This window comes from Drosophila tropicalis, unplaced genomic scaffold (genome assembly GCF_018151085.1).
Source record: "Drosophila tropicalis isolate 14030-0801.00 unplaced genomic scaffold, ASM1815108v1 contig_401, whole genome shotgun sequence".
Taxonomy (NCBI): domain Eukaryota; kingdom Metazoa; phylum Arthropoda; class Insecta; order Diptera; family Drosophilidae; genus Drosophila; species Drosophila tropicalis.
In genome coordinates, this window is record NW_027172864.1 from 53,871 (window position 1) to 71,071 (window position 17,201).

Below are 17,201 nucleotides of genomic sequence, written 5' to 3' on the forward strand. Positions count from 1 at the left end.
ATTGCTTCGCAAAAACCTATAACCCTTTACGTATGGCCATTTCTTTCACGCTCTGCCTTTCTTAGCCTGATTCCCACGAAGCCTGTAAAGCTGCTCACTGCTTCCCACGCCGCCGCGTCTGCCAGCATTATAGGCACCAGGTTCTCGGTAGTCAGCACAGTGCCGACCACTTCCTCCAGAAGCCGCCGTTGACTAGTAAATCGCCTGCATGCGAAAAGGGCGTGTTCCGCGTCCTCTACCATTTCTTCACCACATGTCAGGCAGTACGGCTCAGCCTCGTGTCCGAATCTGTAGAGGTAGGATCTGAAACAGCCGTGTCCTGTGTTGAACTGTCAGATGGAAAGTCGCCTGTCCATGCTTCCGTTCACTCCATGGCCTGATCGTGGGGATAAGGGTGTGGGTCCACCTACCCTTGCTAGATGAATCCCACCGCTCTTGCCAGATGGCTAAGCTTTGCAACCTTGCGTCATCGCTAGCTGTCTGCTTTGGTGTACCGTTCCTTTTTGCGTCCGCGATGTTCCTGGCCTCGACAGCAAGTAAGTTGATGGGGATCATGCCTGCAACCACCAGCGCAGCATCCCCAGAGACTGTCCTAAAATCGCTGCAGACCCTTAGCGCGCAGAGACGGTAGTTAGCGGTAATGCCCCTACTGTACGCCGTAGTGTGTATGGCGTTGGTCCAGATTTGTGCCGCATACAAAATGACCAATTTCAGCACACTCATCAGGAGCAGTCTCCGCTCCTGTTTCGGTCCTCTCGTGTTCATTAGCCTCGATAACGCCTGTCCTGTGCTCGCTGCTTTCCGTTGAACGTTCTCCAAATGCTCTCTGAAGCATAGACGGGTGTCTAGCCACACGCCCAGGTACCGGATGGCTCGCTTTGAGGTGATTGTGGAACCCTCTACTTGCACTGAGGCATGCTCAACTGTTTTCCTGCTGCTGATCAGAACCGCCTCCGTTTTTTCGGCTGCCAGGGCTAGGCCAACCGACTGAAGCCATCGCTTGATGCTGGCTATAGCTTGCGAGGCCACTGATTCTGCCTTCTCCAGCTCCTTGGCAACAACAACAATAGCCACGTCGTCAGCATATCCGATGGCTTCGCAACCTGGCGGGAGTGGGAGACGCAGCACTCCGTCGTACATCAGGTTCCAAAGAAGCGGACCCAAAACCGATCCTTGTGGCACTCCAGCAGACACATTACGACTCTTAGGGCCGTCGGAGGTGCCGTATCTCAGGATCCTCTGCCTAAAAAAGCTCCGAATGATGGCAAGGAGGTAAGGGGGGACGCCGAGATCATGGATGGTACTGAGTATGCAGCTGCGGTGTTGAAGGCGTTCTTTACATCAAGCGTGACAACAAGGCAGTATTGTTTGGAGCCTCCTTTCCATCTTGTTCCTTCGATGGCGCTGCTGGCGATGCCAACCACCTTGCTGACTGCGTCAATGGTGGATCTTGCCTTGCGAAAACCGAATTGGTTGGCTGAGAGACCGCCGCACTCGCTGACGTAAGCGTTCAGTCTCGTTCCGATGAGACCTTCAAACACCTTACCTATAGAGTCGAACAGGCATATCGGTCTATAGGACGGCGAAGTATCTGTTGGCTTCCCCGGCTTTGGAAGAAGGGCCAACTTCTGGATCTTCCATTGCTCGGGAAAGACTCCCTCGGTGAGGCAGCGGTTGAAGACGGCTGCGAAGACATCTGGTCGTAGAGACAGGGCCAGTTTAACCGCGCGGTTTGGGATCCGATCCGGACCGGGTGCTTTGCCGAGTTGGAGCGACTTGGCCGCCGCCAGGACTTCATCCGACGAGATCGCATCAATGGTGTGTGATGCTGGAACTGGATGCTGAGCTATGCTTGGGGAGACCGGGCGATTGGGGAATAAGCCGTCGATAATTTGTGAGACTTCTTCAGCGTCAGATGGGATGAGCTGGCGGTTTGCATGTATCCGCTTGACCACTATTTTGTATGCTCTTCCCCATGGGTCGTTTTCTGCGGAGTCACACAACTGCAAATAAACTTCCCTTTTCGCGGAAAGGATGGTCTTCTTGAGGAACCTTCTAGCCGAGCTGTAATGGGCGTGGTGGTGTGTCCAGTCCGAGTCCATGCGCTTCCTTGCTCGTTGGTATTTCCTTCTTGCAGCCATACAGGATCTCCTCAAATCTGCAATTTCTCCGTTCCACCAGAATACTGGGCTGTGGTGGCTTCTGAATGGTCTGGATTGGGCCATACTTGCCGTGCTGGCAGCAGCCAACATACTGCAGGCTTCGTTCGCCATTTCTTGTGCCGTGGTTGCTGTGAAACTTTGCAGGGACAGCATTGAAGAGAACGCCTGGGGGTCCAGCGTGTCTTCTTTGAAGGGCATGTCGACAGGGAGGGGGTGCGCTGCGTTCCGTCGTCTGTCCGCTTCACGGCCTATAGTAACACTGATCGCCTCATGGTCGCTCGCCGTGTAACAATTATCCAGTTTCCAGGCTGATGTCCTCGCAAGGCCACTGCTTACGTACGTAAGATCTATCACTGATCCCCCACCAGCCTGGCACAGACTGGGCGGCAAATAGCAATTGTACAGCCATAACCCTTTGACCTGTGCCCTGATGAAGTGCTAAACTTAAAAAGCTGAAGCTAAACATTTCGTCTTGGTCGAGACGGCTTCATGGGCCCAGCCTGCGTTATTGAGGGGGCACCGCTGACTGCCTGCTACGTGTTTTCGCTCGGTGATCCTTCTTGACTCGCATATACAGCAGTTGAAACCATTGCTGCATTCCTTCGCTTTGTGGTCTCTGCCGCCGCATCTTAGGCACCAGTTTGTCCTGTCGACGGGGCTGTTGCACGTTGCCGCCATATGTCCAAATTCTAAGCACCAGTAGCATCTTGACGCCGAAGTGCTTACGCGTACCCTGCATACCGAGTATCCAATCTTCAGGTGGGCTGCTTTCAGGATTGCTTCTGCTACCGCTCCTGGGACACAGATTGTTGCCCTCTGATTTCCTCCGTGCGCTGGGCGCAGACTCTTAACATCTGCGGGAACAATTTTCAGACTCAGCTGGTCGGAGACGGCCTGAACGATTTCCTCCTTGTTGTCACCAGCTTTGGCATGTCGCTATATGCCATCTCACTCTTTCGTTGTACCAAAATTGCTGCAGGACGCTTTTTTGGTAGAGTCCGTGTCGTTCGTCTCGCCGTCACTGTCTGCCATGCAGGCTCTGTTTTTTCGGCGATTTTCCGGCGAAAATGTTTCCGCAGTGTTGGCGGCGGCGGCGACTGCTCTCTGGCGGGGCATCCTAGGCTGCTGTTGCGGCTTCTCAGTTTGTTGCCCTCTGGTGACGAGGGACACTTTGGTGCACTTGGGGCATGCCGCTACTGTTTCAGGGTCACTATCGCTGCACAGAATGCTGCTCACCTCCTGCTGCAATTCTTAAAGTCTGTCGACTTTCTCTCTGAGAGCATTCGTAATGGCTCGCTTGCCTCCCTCCTTTTCTGGCTTGATGCGTTCGGCTATTTCCTCCAGTAACGCTCCCATTTCTGCCAACTTGCTTTTGCCCCTTACTTGTTGCAACTTAGATTTCTTTGGTTGCATCGCACCGCCTGCTGGAGGACTCTGGGAAACTTCACGCAGCCTCTTTGTCGTATCGGTCGTGCCAAACAACTCATTTACTGCTACTGGCTCATGACCGAACAGAGCCTCTATCGCAAGCTGACTGCATGGACTGTCGGCGAAAACAGACTCAGACCATAGAGCCGGCGCTGAGGCGAACGCCATTGATTGACGCCGCCCACTTGGCCCCGCCATCAAGCCAGCCGATCTCAAGCCCTCCATGGTTGAAGGTCATCTTATTTGGATGTGTGTGTGTGTATGTGTTTTTTTTTATTTTTTTATTTCTTTAGAACTTACATACAAAAAGTTACAAATAAGCAGGGAACATAAGGTGAGAACAAAAAATAAAAGATGGCTACTGCGAAACGACTTGTCGGTATTGCATCGCAGACCGTGGGCTTTAATTGTTTATTGGGCAGACCCTTCCCTCTCCAGTTTCCTGAGTACCTTCATTACGCGCACGGCGAAGGCACTGACCGCCTCCCATACGTCTGTGTCTGCGATCATCATCCTGATGAGATTTCTCGATGTCACCAGCTCGCCCATTACGTTCTGCAGACGGCACCTTTCTACGTCGAAGCGTGGGCAGTGCTGGAGCACATGGCTTGCGTCTTCTACAATGCCAGCTCCGCACCATGTGCATTCATCCGACTCGTCGTGGTTGAATCTCTTCAGGTAGCTTCTGAAGCAACCGTGGCCGCTCAGGAGCTGTGTGAGGTAAAAGTTCACTGCCCCGTGTTTTCTGGAAACCCATGAAGTGATGTCAGGGATAAGTGTGTGGGTCCACCTCCCCTTGGAGGAGGAGTCCCACCTTTCTTGCCATCTACGCAGACTCGACTGCCATGCCCTCCGATGCTCGAGACCTCTCTGCTGTGCGGCGTCGTCAGAGATGGTGCGAAAAGCGCTGCATACTCTGATTGCGCTACCGATGCTGCCTTCTCGCTGCTGTAATCCAAGTGTTCTCTAAAAGTCAGCCTTGTGTCGATCATGACTCCTAGGTATTTTAGAGCTCGTTTAGAGACAACGGTGGTGTCGCTTACCCTAATGCTGGCGGTCTACTTATCAGTACCGCCTCCGTCTTTTGGGCGGCCAACTGCAGACCGGCTGCAGAGAGCCATTAGCCAACCTTGATGATCGCCCGGTTGGTTACTTCTTCGGCTACCGTGAGTTCCTTGGCTATCACTACCAGTGCTACGTCAGCTGCGAAATCAACTATATGGGTGCCAGGCTCGAAATCCAAGCGTAGGATACCGTCGTACATGACGTTCCACAGCAGGGGGCCCAAGACAGACCCTTGTGGGACGCCAGCAGATATGACCCTTTCCTCTAATCCTGCCTCCGTCCAGAATCGTATCCTCCTGTTGCAGAAATAGCTGACGCCTCACCATGCGGCTTCCCTGGCTTTGGCAGCATTACAAGGTTTTGTAACATTTTGAGTAAAGTTCTGCGAACACTTGTGGGTATAGCAACACTGCGCGCTTGAATGCATTATTGGGGATCGAATCCGGCCTGGTGCCTTTTTGGGCTTCAGTCGCCTCACCGTCTCGAGGACCTCGGCTAACGTACTCTCCGCCGCGTGTAGGGCAGGAGTCAGGGGGGGCACACGAATTAAGATTGAGTCTGTTCTGGTTGAGTGTTAAATCAAGACTGGTTTATTGAATAAAATCATATATTGGTTTGGCTTACATCTAAGTGTTTATAATGTTTTCTTCTGGTCACTTTTCTTGTGACACTCTATGTTTAGGGAAACTGTCACTTATCTTGTGACACTCTATGTTTAGGGAACTGTCACTTATCTTGTGACACTCTATGTTTAATGGAATGGTATTGTTTATATTTACATTAATGTGGAGTGTAGACCTCTTGGGTCGGCTGTTATAGGAAGTGTTGCTAATGGCATAACTCCTCCCCTCTGAGAGTATGAATTCTCCTGAATTCTGTTTACATTAATGTTTATATTTTTCTTTTTACAGTATATATGTATATAAATGGATAAACATATAATAATAATAATAAAAAGTGTTAAAAATATGCCATTTGTCATTTTCTTTTCGTATTTAAGTTCTGTGATTTCTTTTAAATTGTCAAAATTATCTATTGTTACATGATCAAAGTTAATTGTGTTTTTATAGGTTTGATTCAATAGTTCTGTTGGATAAAAAAATTTTTCGTGAAATTCTGTTTTTTCGTTAAAAAATATTTCATTTAGAATTTGAATTTTACAGTTACCGAATTGAATTAAGTTACTTCCCTTAAGTATAATATTTCTTTTATCGCAATTTTGATATATTTTTGTATTCTTGGCATTTTTGATTATAATTGTATCATCGTCAATTTCTTCGATACTCGTTATATTGTTGAATATAAATTTGCAATTATTATTAATGGTACAACTTTTACTTAATTTTAATTCTTTTAAAATTTTGTTGGGTTCATAAGTAAATGTTTTATTATTTATTTCTACAATTAACTGATTTTCTTGGTCTATTTGTATATAATCTATATTTGGTATAGGAATAATTAACTTGACATCTATGGTTATAAATGATTTTGGGATTTTAATTGCGATTATGATGCAATTATTCTTATATTTTAAAATGCCCATACGGATTAGCTTTAATTTATAAAAATCAATGTCAAATTTATTTATTTCCTCTTCTGATAAAATTTCTGGTACGATTATATTATTTTTTGCTGATGCTATGTTTTCCTGAATATAATTTATTTTGAATTCTATATTTTTTAATTTCCCCATTTGGTCATTATGAAGTATTTTCATTTCTATTTCTTGATTTTGATTGTCCATGCTTGTAAGTATGTCCTTGATTATTGTTCTGTCTTGTTTAATTGTTTCTGCTAAGTTGTGTATTGTTTTATTAAAATGTGTATTTATAACAATTTGTTGGTTCATGTCTTGGATAATATTATGGTTGTTTTGGTCAATATTGTTAAGGTGATCTAAAATATCTGTTCTATCTTCATCATCCATAATTCCAAAAAGCCATTTGTATGTTGTTCCTACAATATTTAACATTCCTCTTTTTATTCTGTTGTTTGGGGTTATGGATTTTATTTTAGCTCTAATTAGATTTATTTCGGCTAATAGCTCCTTTTTTCCTGTGATGTTAAAATTTTTAATGTTTGCCTCCATTTGATTTATTATATTACTTAAAGGGTCGATATTAATAATGTGTAGTATAATTACTGTTTCATTAACTATTTCCGTGGAATAAGTTTGTATAGGTGCATATCCTGCATTTGATTGAATTGGTTCAATTTGTAATCTGCCTTGAACACACATTATAACGTAAAAAATTATGAAAATCTGAGGATAAGAGAAAAAAATTTTTTTTGTTTCAAGGATGTCAATCTGTATTTTGTTGGAAATTAATTTTTTCCTGCTTTGACGGTCTTTTTATATTACATGGATGAATATTATTTAATGTTGTAATTCTAAAATAAGGTTCATCCTTATGCCTAACTCGTTTATAGTTTTTAATTGGTCCTTCCTGTCTTTCCTCCTCATAATCTTCTCTTGTATTATTTTGTTTGCTTAAAATTTTTTCTTTGTGCTTGATAATAGTGTTTTTTAGTTTTTCCTCATCTTCTATGTTTTTTGCATAATTTGGTGTACATTTTATTGTAGAGTGATAACGGTTATTATAAGCTGTTATTGCTAATTGCATTTTGGATGAAATTGATAAATCATCATCTATTCCTGCTATTATTTCAATGAGAGTAGAATGTAGTCTTTCTATGTCTGCATTTCCTGTATGTGAATTTGGCTTTGTATAATGGATTTCTATTTGTTCTTGGTTTAAGTATTGTTTTATCTGTTCTGATCGAAATTCATTATCCATTATTATTTTATGTGGCTTATTGAATTTGGCAAAGTGTTCAATCATAATTTCCATTTTAGTTTTCCAGTTTCTATCTGTTATATTATAAGCGACTGCGAATTTTGTGAGCTTGTCTATGATTGTAACAAACGATTTATGTTTTATATGAAATATGTCTAAATGTATAATTTGATTTTTAACATCCGGTGTTTCTGTGAATTGAAACTTAGGTTTGATTGGTTTTCTGTCATATTTAATTTCCTTACATTTTTTACAATTTGAAATTATCAACTGAATATGGTCTCTTAGCTTTGGAAAATATATTTTGTTCTTTAACGAATTAAAAGCTTCATTTATTCCGCTATGTAATGAATCTTTGGTGTGGTAAATAGCTATTTGTTTGTGTAACTCTTCCTCGCTTGAAATTTCCTGAGCTCTCTTAGTACATTTAAAAAATTTTATATTATTACAGTGTGAAAAAATGTTCATTAAGATACATTGTATCTTATAATATTCTGAGTCTGGAACTTCTGAAAAAATTCCTACTGTTCCTTTATTTATATTATTTTGCATTTTGATTTCGATTTCAATTTCTGTTTCTGCTGGGCTTACTTCTATTATTTTTCTACCATGCTGAATATTAATATTGTCCGTTGTTGTATAAGTTACTATTATCTGAGTTTTATATTTGTTTACAATATCGTCTTTTATATAGAAATTTGTAAATCCTCCTTCCTCTGCTGAATGCTGTGTATCTGATAGTTCAAAGTTTGACTCATTTGTTTTATCCTTGTTTATTAGTTCAGCTGTTTCCTGTCTACTTAAAAAATCTGCCACTTTATTGTCTTTTCCTTTCAAATATATTATGTCATAATCGAATTCTTGTAATTTTAAAATCCATCTTTGGTGTCTTGCTGTCATTTCTTTCCCTTTGTATTTTGAGTTTAGATATTTTATCGGAGCATGATCTGTTCTAATTTGGAATTTATTACCTATCAAATAGTGTCTAAAATAGTTTACTGCATGTATAATGGATAAAAATTCTTTATCAATTGTACTGTAATTTTTTTCATGTTTATTTAAAGTTCTTGAAAGGAATGCAACTGGTTGCTCTTGTTGAGACAATACTGCACCTATTGCGAAGTCACTGGCATCTGTTGTAATGGTAAATGGTTTATCAAACTCTGGATATTTTAAGATTGGATGTGAGCTTATAAGTGTTTTAAGGTTTTCAAAGGCATCTATAAACTGTGGGTCATTTGTATTAATTTGTGTGCCTTTTTGTAAATATCTGATCATTGGGTAAGCTATTTTGGCATAGTCCTTAATAAATTTTCTGTAAAATCCTGTCATACCAAGAAATCCTTTCAATTGCTTTTCTGTTTTAGGTAGCTGCATTGCTTTTATTGCTTCTATTTTATGTGGATTGGGTTTAATCCCTTCCTTTGTGAGAATGTGTCCTAAATATTCAGTATATTGTTTCATGAAGGAACATTTGTCTGGTTGAATTTTTAAGTTATGCTTTCTAAGTACTTTGAAAATGTTCTCCAAAGCAATCTTATGTTCCTCAAGTGTTGTTGAAAATATCAAAATATCGTCCATGTATACAACACAATTTTTGTTTATATAATCCCTCAGTATTTCATTCATTAAACGTTGAAATGTGGCTGGGGCATTTTTTAACCCAAAAGGCATTCTAACATATTCATATAAACCCATTGGTGAAATGAATGCTGTTTTCTCTATATCTTCTTCTGCCATTAAAATTTGGTGATAGCCTTTTGCTAAATCTAATGTAGTAAAATATTGGGCTTTACCGAGTTTGTCTAATACAGCGTCCATGATAGGTATTGGGTACTTATCTGGAACGGTTACTTGGTTTAAACGCCTATAGTCTACACAAATACGATACTTTTGAATTCCAGAGCTATCTCTTTTTTTAGGTATGACACATATTGGAGAACTATATTTGCTTTTGCTTTTTCTTATAATTCCATTGTTTTCCATATAAATTATTTGTTTCTTTATTTCTTCTTCATATTTTGGGGAGACCCGATAGAGTTTTGAATTAATAGGTTGGTCTGTAGTAGTTTTTATGCTATGAACTATAGTGTTAGTATTGGTTAAGTGATCCCCTTCTTTGAAACATAACTTTTCGTACTTTTTTGAAAGCTTTCTTATTATTTGTTCTTCCTCAGTATTGAGTTCTTTTAACTTAAGATCATCAATTTCACTTACTTCCATTACGCAAACATCTTCTGATTGTTTGGAAAGGAATGGAATTTCGACCCCATTGTTAAGTTTAATAATTTTGTTTTGAAAATCAATATTTGCAAAATTCCTTTGAATGAAGTCCATGCCCAATAGAAAATCATATGATTTTTCCAGGGGCATAGCCACCCATTTTGTTCTTGCATAATTTATATATTTAAACTCCCTTGGCACTTTTGTTTTCACTAAGTAACTGTCACTTTCTATTTTTCCCTTTATCGTATGTATGGTTTTTGAATATTTTTCAATTATTTTGTATTTGGAATTATGTACATTAGTTGTGTTTAAAATGCTTATGGTTGATCCTGTATCTACTAAAATAATATAAGTATCTTCCTCTATTGTTCCTTTTATAAAAATTTTTTTTTTCATCCAAGGCTAGTTGGTAAAAAACTCTTGATTATCTGTGCTGTTTACTACTTCCTCATTTATATTATCTACACTCATTGCTTCTGCTGGTGGTTGCTGATAGTTTTGTGGTTGCTGATAATTTTGATTTTGTCTTACGTTCTGACTCTGTTGTCTATTCGGATTTTGATACTGTCTAATATTTTGACTCTGTTGTCTATTGGGATTTTGAGACTGTTTTACATTTTGACTCTGTTCAGTATTTTGGTTTGTATTTTTATTAGTTGTCTGTTTGTTATATGTACTATGGTCATTGTCATTTTTGGTTAATAATAGTTTTTTATTTAAATTTCCATAATTCAGACCAATATAATTTGCAAGTTCAATTCTTATATCTGTTAATGTTGTTTTATTCATTAAGGCAATGGCCATTGGACCACAAGATAATTCTTTTACTCTTTGAATTAAGAGACCACTTAATATGTCAACTAATCTGCTATTGTTTTCAAAGACCGAAAAATCAGTAATTTCCTCAACAATTGCTCTTACTTTAAAATCAAGATCTCGAACGGTAGTTACCCTTAAGTTATTAATTTTTCTGGTTAGACCCATTTGATCCGTTCTTGGGCGATAATGATGTCGAAGACGAGTTTTGCAATCAGCCCAAGATGTAGGGGGGTTAATATTAAGCATAGTTCTTGCCTGACCTTGAATTTTGGTGTTGAATATAACAGTGAAGACCTGGTCGTTATCATCATACTCCTCCATGATTTGGTTGACTGCCGAAATGAAGCCATGTAACGTTCCCTCCTGTCCAGTGAACACCGGCAAGTACCTTGTTTCCTTCTCGATGCTGTTTCTCTCCCTTGTTGTTGGATTAGAATGCATCTCTTGATTGGATATTATTATTGATGTTAGCATTTGAATGCATTGTTGTATTTCGTTAATTTGTGCCATTTTAATGGTGTATGTTTTATTGTTTCGTTAACTTTTTTTTTTTTAAGTTTCCAAAATAATTCTGTTTGTTTGCACAAAGTGTTTTTACAATATTATATTGTTTCGTTATTTGTCACAAAATGTTTTTATAATATTGTTTCGTTGGCCTAGATTTTCTCCAAGGTTTCCACAATATATATATTTTATTTTGTCACTAAATGTTTTGTTTTCCACAGTATTATATTGTTTCGTTATCTTTGATTGCGTTCAAAGTTTCCACAATATTTTAGCTGTGAACTCGAGTACCGACTGCGCCAATTAAGATTGAGTCTGTTCTGGTTGAGTGTTAAATCAAGACTGGTTTATTGAATAAAATCATATATTGGTTTGGCTTACATCTAAGTGTTTATAATGTTTTCTTCTGGTCACTTTTCTTGTGACACTCTATGTTTAGGGAAACTGTCACTTATCTTGTGACACTCTATGTTTAGGGAACTGTCACTTATCTTGTGACACTCTATGTTTAATGGAATGGTATTGTTTATATTTACATTAATGTGGAGTGTAGACCTCTTGGGTCGGCTGTTATAGGAAGTGTTGCTAATGGCATAACTCACGCATTGCTTCGTCAACCTCGGGGAAAAGTCCGTCGACAATTAAGCGTACCGTTTGTGCATCCGTCGGTTGTGGGTACCTACTGGAGTTTAGACGCTTTGCCACTAACTAGTAGGCCTTATCCCAGGGGTCGTGCTCAGCAGAGTCGCATAAAGATAGAAAACATTCTCGTTTGCTGGAGCGGATCGCAGTCTTGAGGATATTCCGACGTCTCTTATACTCAAGACCCAGAGCCTCGAAGTTTGTCGACCGTCGTGCGCGCTGATAAAGTCGCCTTGCGCGAAAGCAGGATCTCCTGGCTTCGGCGATAGCGTCGTTCCACCAAAAGACTGTTTTGTGGTGTCGCGTGTATGTGCCACTCTGAGACATACTAGCCTCACAAGCCTCGGCTAGCCGTGCCATTACGGAATTTGCGGAATCTTCCGCGCACATGTTTTTGCTGAAGGTTAGATCATCCAGGTTGTGGCCGTAGAGTTGCGGGTTGAGGGTCTCCGGCTTAAAAACTTCTAGGAAGTGTTGCGTCCTTGGAAGCGGGTGCCTGCTGTCGCCGATGGTGAAGGTGATGACTTCGTGGTCACTCGCCGAGTACGTTGATCCCACGCTCCAAGTGGCTGAGGCGGCGATACTGTCGCTGGCAAATGAAAGATCTACAATAGATCCTGTGCCGGCCCTTCTGAAGGTGTTCTGGGAACCAACGTTTAGCAAAGAGATGCTTAAGTTGGCGAAAGCTTCCAACAGCAATCTACCACGATCGTCCGAACGAGAACTTTCCCATTCGACTGACCAAGCATTAAAGTCGCCACCTATAATTACTCGTTGTCGTCCTCTAACGTCATCAGCGATGCGGTCCACCGTTCTGCCAAATTGCTCCAGGGTTAAGCTAGGCGCGAGATAGCAGCTGTAAAGCCAGTAACTGCTAAACCTAGCTCTCACAAAACCATTCCCGTGTAGAATATCCTGCAGTACGCCGTCGCTACTACCACAACACCACAGTGCTGCTTTGCCGCTCGAGTCCTTGGCCCAACAGGCGATGTGGCTAGTAGATAGGCACTTGAAACAGCGCAATGGCCACTGCTCGAGCTCTCTGATTCGGCACTTAGCCCAGCCTATCTCTACGCGACCAAGTTCGATAAGCTTCAGGGCCACAGCCTCAGGTGCGCTCAAAATTGCCGTCTGGTAGTTCCGAAGGCCTGCCCGAAGGCTTTTGACTGTTAGTGCGTTCATTTCTACCTTCGCTTGCGAGGATAGCTTCGCTAGAAGCTCGTCAGGGGTCACCGCTGCATCTAGGTTGTAGATTGCTACCGTTCTAAGCTGTGCGAGGGTGATATCGTCCTGGAGCGATTGTATAATCGTAGCCGAGTCCGTACGCCTGATCACCATCGTTAGGACTTGGCTATACCTGAGCCCGCCGCTGGCCTCGATCAGAATTACATTGGTCTATGCCTGATTCTGGGTTTAACCTGCTGCAAGGAGGCTCCACGTCGAGGCTTTGATGGGCCGGCTGTTTTCCAGCCTTGGTTGTCCTCGGTTGTCCCGATGTCCGCTGTTGTGTAATGCGGTTTGTCGCCTTGAGGAGTAGGTGGTGCCTGCTGCTGCTGCTGGGATTCTACAGGTTGCCGGTTTTTAGGACGCTGCTTGGGTGCGTGAGCACTCGGCTGCCGCAGTTGCTTTCCAGCCGGTTCAGACGGACCCGGTGCCTTGTCTACTCGCTTTGCCAGTGGTGAAGTCTGAGTAGTCCGGGATAGCGTGGTCCTGGAGGACGTTGCGTCGGTCTGCTTCCCACGACTGGCACGCTCAGGTGGCACCTTCGAGCAATTGGGACATGCATCCGACGAAACTGACTCGATCGAATGTCCGCTGAACCGGGAACTGACTTTCGCCTGCAGCTCTTTCAGCCTCTCCACCTTTTCACGAAGGGCGTTGGTGATCGCCCGCTTGCCTCCTTCTGAGATTTCCTCCAATAGTATGCCCATTTCCGTGAGTTCATTGCATCTTTGGAGTGTCCCCTTGCTGGCTAGCAGCCGCTCGCAATGGCAACTCGTCATAGATTGGAGGCGAATATAGCAGCAATCTGCTACGCGCAAACACGATCAACTCCTCGCCTTGCAATATCCACGGCCTGACGACCAGGTATTTCCCCCTGGTGAGCGTTGGGAGTTATACCGCTCCGGCTCGGCTTCCTTTGGATAAAACAGGCAATCAGCGGGGATATGGGCCACTCGGTGTGCAATGGTAGAATAAAAATTATTAAATAAATAAAATAAAAAATAATTTTTGACTCCTATATTACACGCGGCGGGTTGGAACCCCTACCGTGCCGAAGGGTATCGAAGAAGTTAAATGAATTAAATTTCAAATAGAAAAATTTGAAATTTAATTTCAATTACTCACAGCGGAGTCGAACCAGGTACTTGGAGACCCGCGTTAGAAAGAAAATAAAATAAAAATGCTCCAGATTTATTTTACATTTTTTTCGCTCCACTCAGCGGATTTGAACCAGGCACCGCCTCTGCCAGGTAGGCCACCGCGTACGTCACCAAGACTTAGGCTGTTGCGCTACTATGCTGCTAGTCTGGTGGGAGGTGATCGAGAACCCCAGCTTAAAAGTTTTGAGGTGAAAGCTCGACTCCCAAGTGATAGCCCTGGAGAGCTTTCGAGACCGACTTGGCAGGTCCGCCAACAGCTGGTTATCACACCAATTGCTTGTTTATTTTTTTACTTACAGCGTGGGTGGATGAAAAATTTGTTAAAAGGTGCGACTAGCACCCCACTAACACAGATGCGGAGCAAAAATTTGGGTGATACAGAATGAAGGCACCCCGCGGCCCTCCGACCACCAAGGGACCGACAAAGCAGGAGGCCGGGAAAAAAAATATGATTTAATTTTTTCACTTGCGATGCAGACTGACGGCCGACGGAACGTGAGTAACAACAAGAAGTGAGACTGCTACACTAACAGATTATTAAGTTGCAGGACTACGTGATTTACGATCACGGATAAGACGGAAATTACACAGAAAAAGACCGAACGCGACGAAGTGCACATCCTACTTGTTCACACTTTTTTGCGTGTCTCTTATTTGGATGTGTGTGTGTGTGTGTGTGTATGTGTTCAAGATCATGTTATTTGGATGATTGTGTAAACAATGTTTGACCTTGGGGGAAGAAATTAAATTTATTTTATATATATATATATAATTAAATATTCGATTTTCTCGATAAGGAAAAAAAAAGATATTTTTCGTGAGTTAAGTAACGTACTTTATTATTTGAAAGGAAACTTAGAACTGATTACAAAAATGTCTTATGGTTATATTTATAGCTAAATTTGGGAGCCCTTTGGTGGCGTGGTTGATACTTCGACGATTTGATTGGTCCGACTTTAAATGCTGAGTTAGCGTTCTCACGCCTTTGGTTGTTAGGGGGACAATTATTATTTCAAGTGTTCAATTGTTTATGTTAGTTTTTATGGATTAGCGTTCATACGCTTTGGTTTTGAGGGGGACAATTATTACTTCAAGTGTTCGATTGTTTATGTTAATTTTTATGGATTAGCGTTCATACGCTTTGGTTTTGAGGGGGACAATTGTTTACGTTATGATTTTTAGGGGCCGAAATATTTATATGTTATTGGGTATTGGAGTCGGATATATGACTCCCCCATCCTAAAGAAAATAGCCTGTCCTCAGGCGGATACATTGGGATATAGCGAGGGATTTTTCTCAGCTGTAAATATTGGAGTGTCAATTTTGTTTATAATTTGGGACTCGATTTTTTCAACAATTGGGGTTTCGATTATGTCTGTGGGACCACGATTGTTATTTGATCGGAAATGCTTAATAATTAATTTTTGTGGCATTGCCTTAAACTTATAGATTAAGTATGTAATCAAACTTATTATAGTAAGTATAAAAGTGGTTAATGTAATAGTTTGAAATGCAGTATAATATTTCGTATGTTCGTTAATTATCTCTTTTGTTTGGATAAAGGAAATAGGTTCTAGCCTGGTGATATTGTTTGTTACATAAATGCTTTGGCTATAGTCAAGTAATGAATTTATTATTGATATTTCGTTTAGTTGTAAGGCACAATCGTAAATTTTTATTATGTTATTGCCTTCTATTATTAATTCGTTGTTTACGCAATTTTGATTAAGTTTAGTTTTTGGTAGATTCCATGTTACAATTATGTTTGGTTCAATGTAATTAGTTTGAAAATTCTTATATGTCTTAGTGTATTTACAAGTGGTTGGGATTTGATTTAAAATGCCTATTATACATTCGTTAGTTTCTATTTGTTTTGTGTTTTTATTGAACAAAGTGTTGTTATTAAAATAGTATTTATCGTATGAATTTTCTGTCAAAATATTTTTATTCTCGTCTGGATAAGGAAGTATCTCAAAGATAGGGGTTTTTATTACTTCTTGAGGAATGTTTGAAATGATAAATATCTCGTTTGAACTTGGTTTAAGCCAGGTGGAAGTTTTTGTATTCAATAGTTTTTCCGAATTAACATGACTTAAGTGATTATGTTTTAAAAGTTTTGGGTTGAAAATTCCTAATCTAGTGAGCTGCATGCCCATTTCTATGTCTTCAATGTATTCTGTGAAATGCTCAAAATTAAAGATTAGAACTTCTAATCTTACTTCTTTTTCTTTTTCTTCCCTGAGGCTGTTTATTACTTCTAAACCTTTATTAACAGTGTCTATTACGTAATTTAGTTCGTTTGCTTGTACGCTATTGCTTTCAAGATTATTTATTTTTTCTTCTAATTCATCTTTATCTTCCTGATCAAGAGTACCAAAAAGATATTTGTATATTGAACCAATTCCGTTAATTAGTCCTCGTTTGTTACGTTTTACAATGTGTATTCCATTAATTTCCCTACTTAGTTTTTCTGTTAAGTATTGAATATGGATTATGTTTTTAAATTCTTGTGCTTGTTGCATTAAATTATTATATGTAATGTCTATTAGAGTTAAGTTCACTTTTAAATAATGATATTCAAAGTTTGTCGGTAAGTCCATGGTTCCTGTTTTAAATATTAAGTAACCGTTTGGTGCTTTTACTGGGTTTATGTCAATGGATTGACTGCATGTTGATTTTAATGTTAAGAATAGCATGATGTAATAAAAAGTCATCTTGAGTTGTTGACCTGTAATTAATTAATTGTCGTATTTGCTTCTATTAACTTTCTTTTTCTTCTTGAATTTTGATTTGTAGTGTGTAACTTTTTGTCCTCTATTTCTTTCTTCAAAATGTTTCTCGTCTAACTGATTTATTTCTCCTGTCTTTTTGAATGGGTTTGTCGTTTTTGACTTTACTAGTGGTGCTTGTTTAAATCTAGTGTCGATTTCGAAGTCGTGTCTATCTTCGTTTAAATTGTTTATTTGATGTATTTTTCTTGTTTGGGTATTATAGTCGGGGGATCCTGCATAGATAAAAATGTCCCCTGGTGTTCGGTTAGTTGTTTTATGTCTCGTCTTATGGTTGTATACGTAGAGAATTTTTTCAAATTTGAGTAATTTATCTTCGATGTCATTTTCACTATTAATAATTCTGAGTTTTTCATTTATTGTTTTATGGAATCTTTCTACATC

At 40.6% G+C, this 17,201-nt stretch overlaps 2 protein-coding genes across 2 annotated transcripts; both read right to left on the reverse strand.

The window, feature by feature from the left end:
* Nucleotides 1-4,001: 4,001 nt before the first annotated feature.
* On the reverse strand, nucleotides 4,002-4,854 carry LOC137573467 (uncharacterized). The gene is made up of 2 exons (XM_068285399.1): nucleotides 4,720-4,854; nucleotides 4,002-4,301 (listed from the first exon to the last, which is right to left on the reverse strand). The coding sequence occupies exons 1-2, from the start codon at nucleotides 4,852-4,854 to the stop codon at nucleotides 4,002-4,004; spliced, it is 435 nt and encodes a 144-aa protein (XP_068141500.1).
* Nucleotides 4,855-11,710: 6,856 nt separating this feature from the next.
* Nucleotides 11,711-12,982, reverse strand: LOC137573468 (uncharacterized). The gene has a single exon (XM_068285400.1). It carries the CDS (start codon nucleotides 12,980-12,982, stop codon nucleotides 11,711-11,713), a length of 1,272 nt encoding a protein of 423 aa, XP_068141501.1.
* Between the last annotated feature and the right edge of the window lie 4,219 nt (nucleotides 12,983-17,201).

Bases quoted from the DNA above. Each gene is read 5' to 3' on its own strand.
- LOC137573467 (XM_068285399.1), bottom strand. From the start codon at position 4,854: ATGTACGACGGTATCCTACGCTTGGATTTCGAGCCTGGCACCCATATA. The intron at 4,302-4,719 runs GTTGGCTAATGG...TACCTCACACAG, and splicing joins CCAACCGGGCGATCATCAAG to CTCCTGAGCGGCCACGGTTG.
- LOC137573468 (XM_068285400.1), bottom strand. From the start codon at position 12,982: ATGGTGATCAGGCGTACGGACTCGGCTACGATTATACAATCGCTCCAG.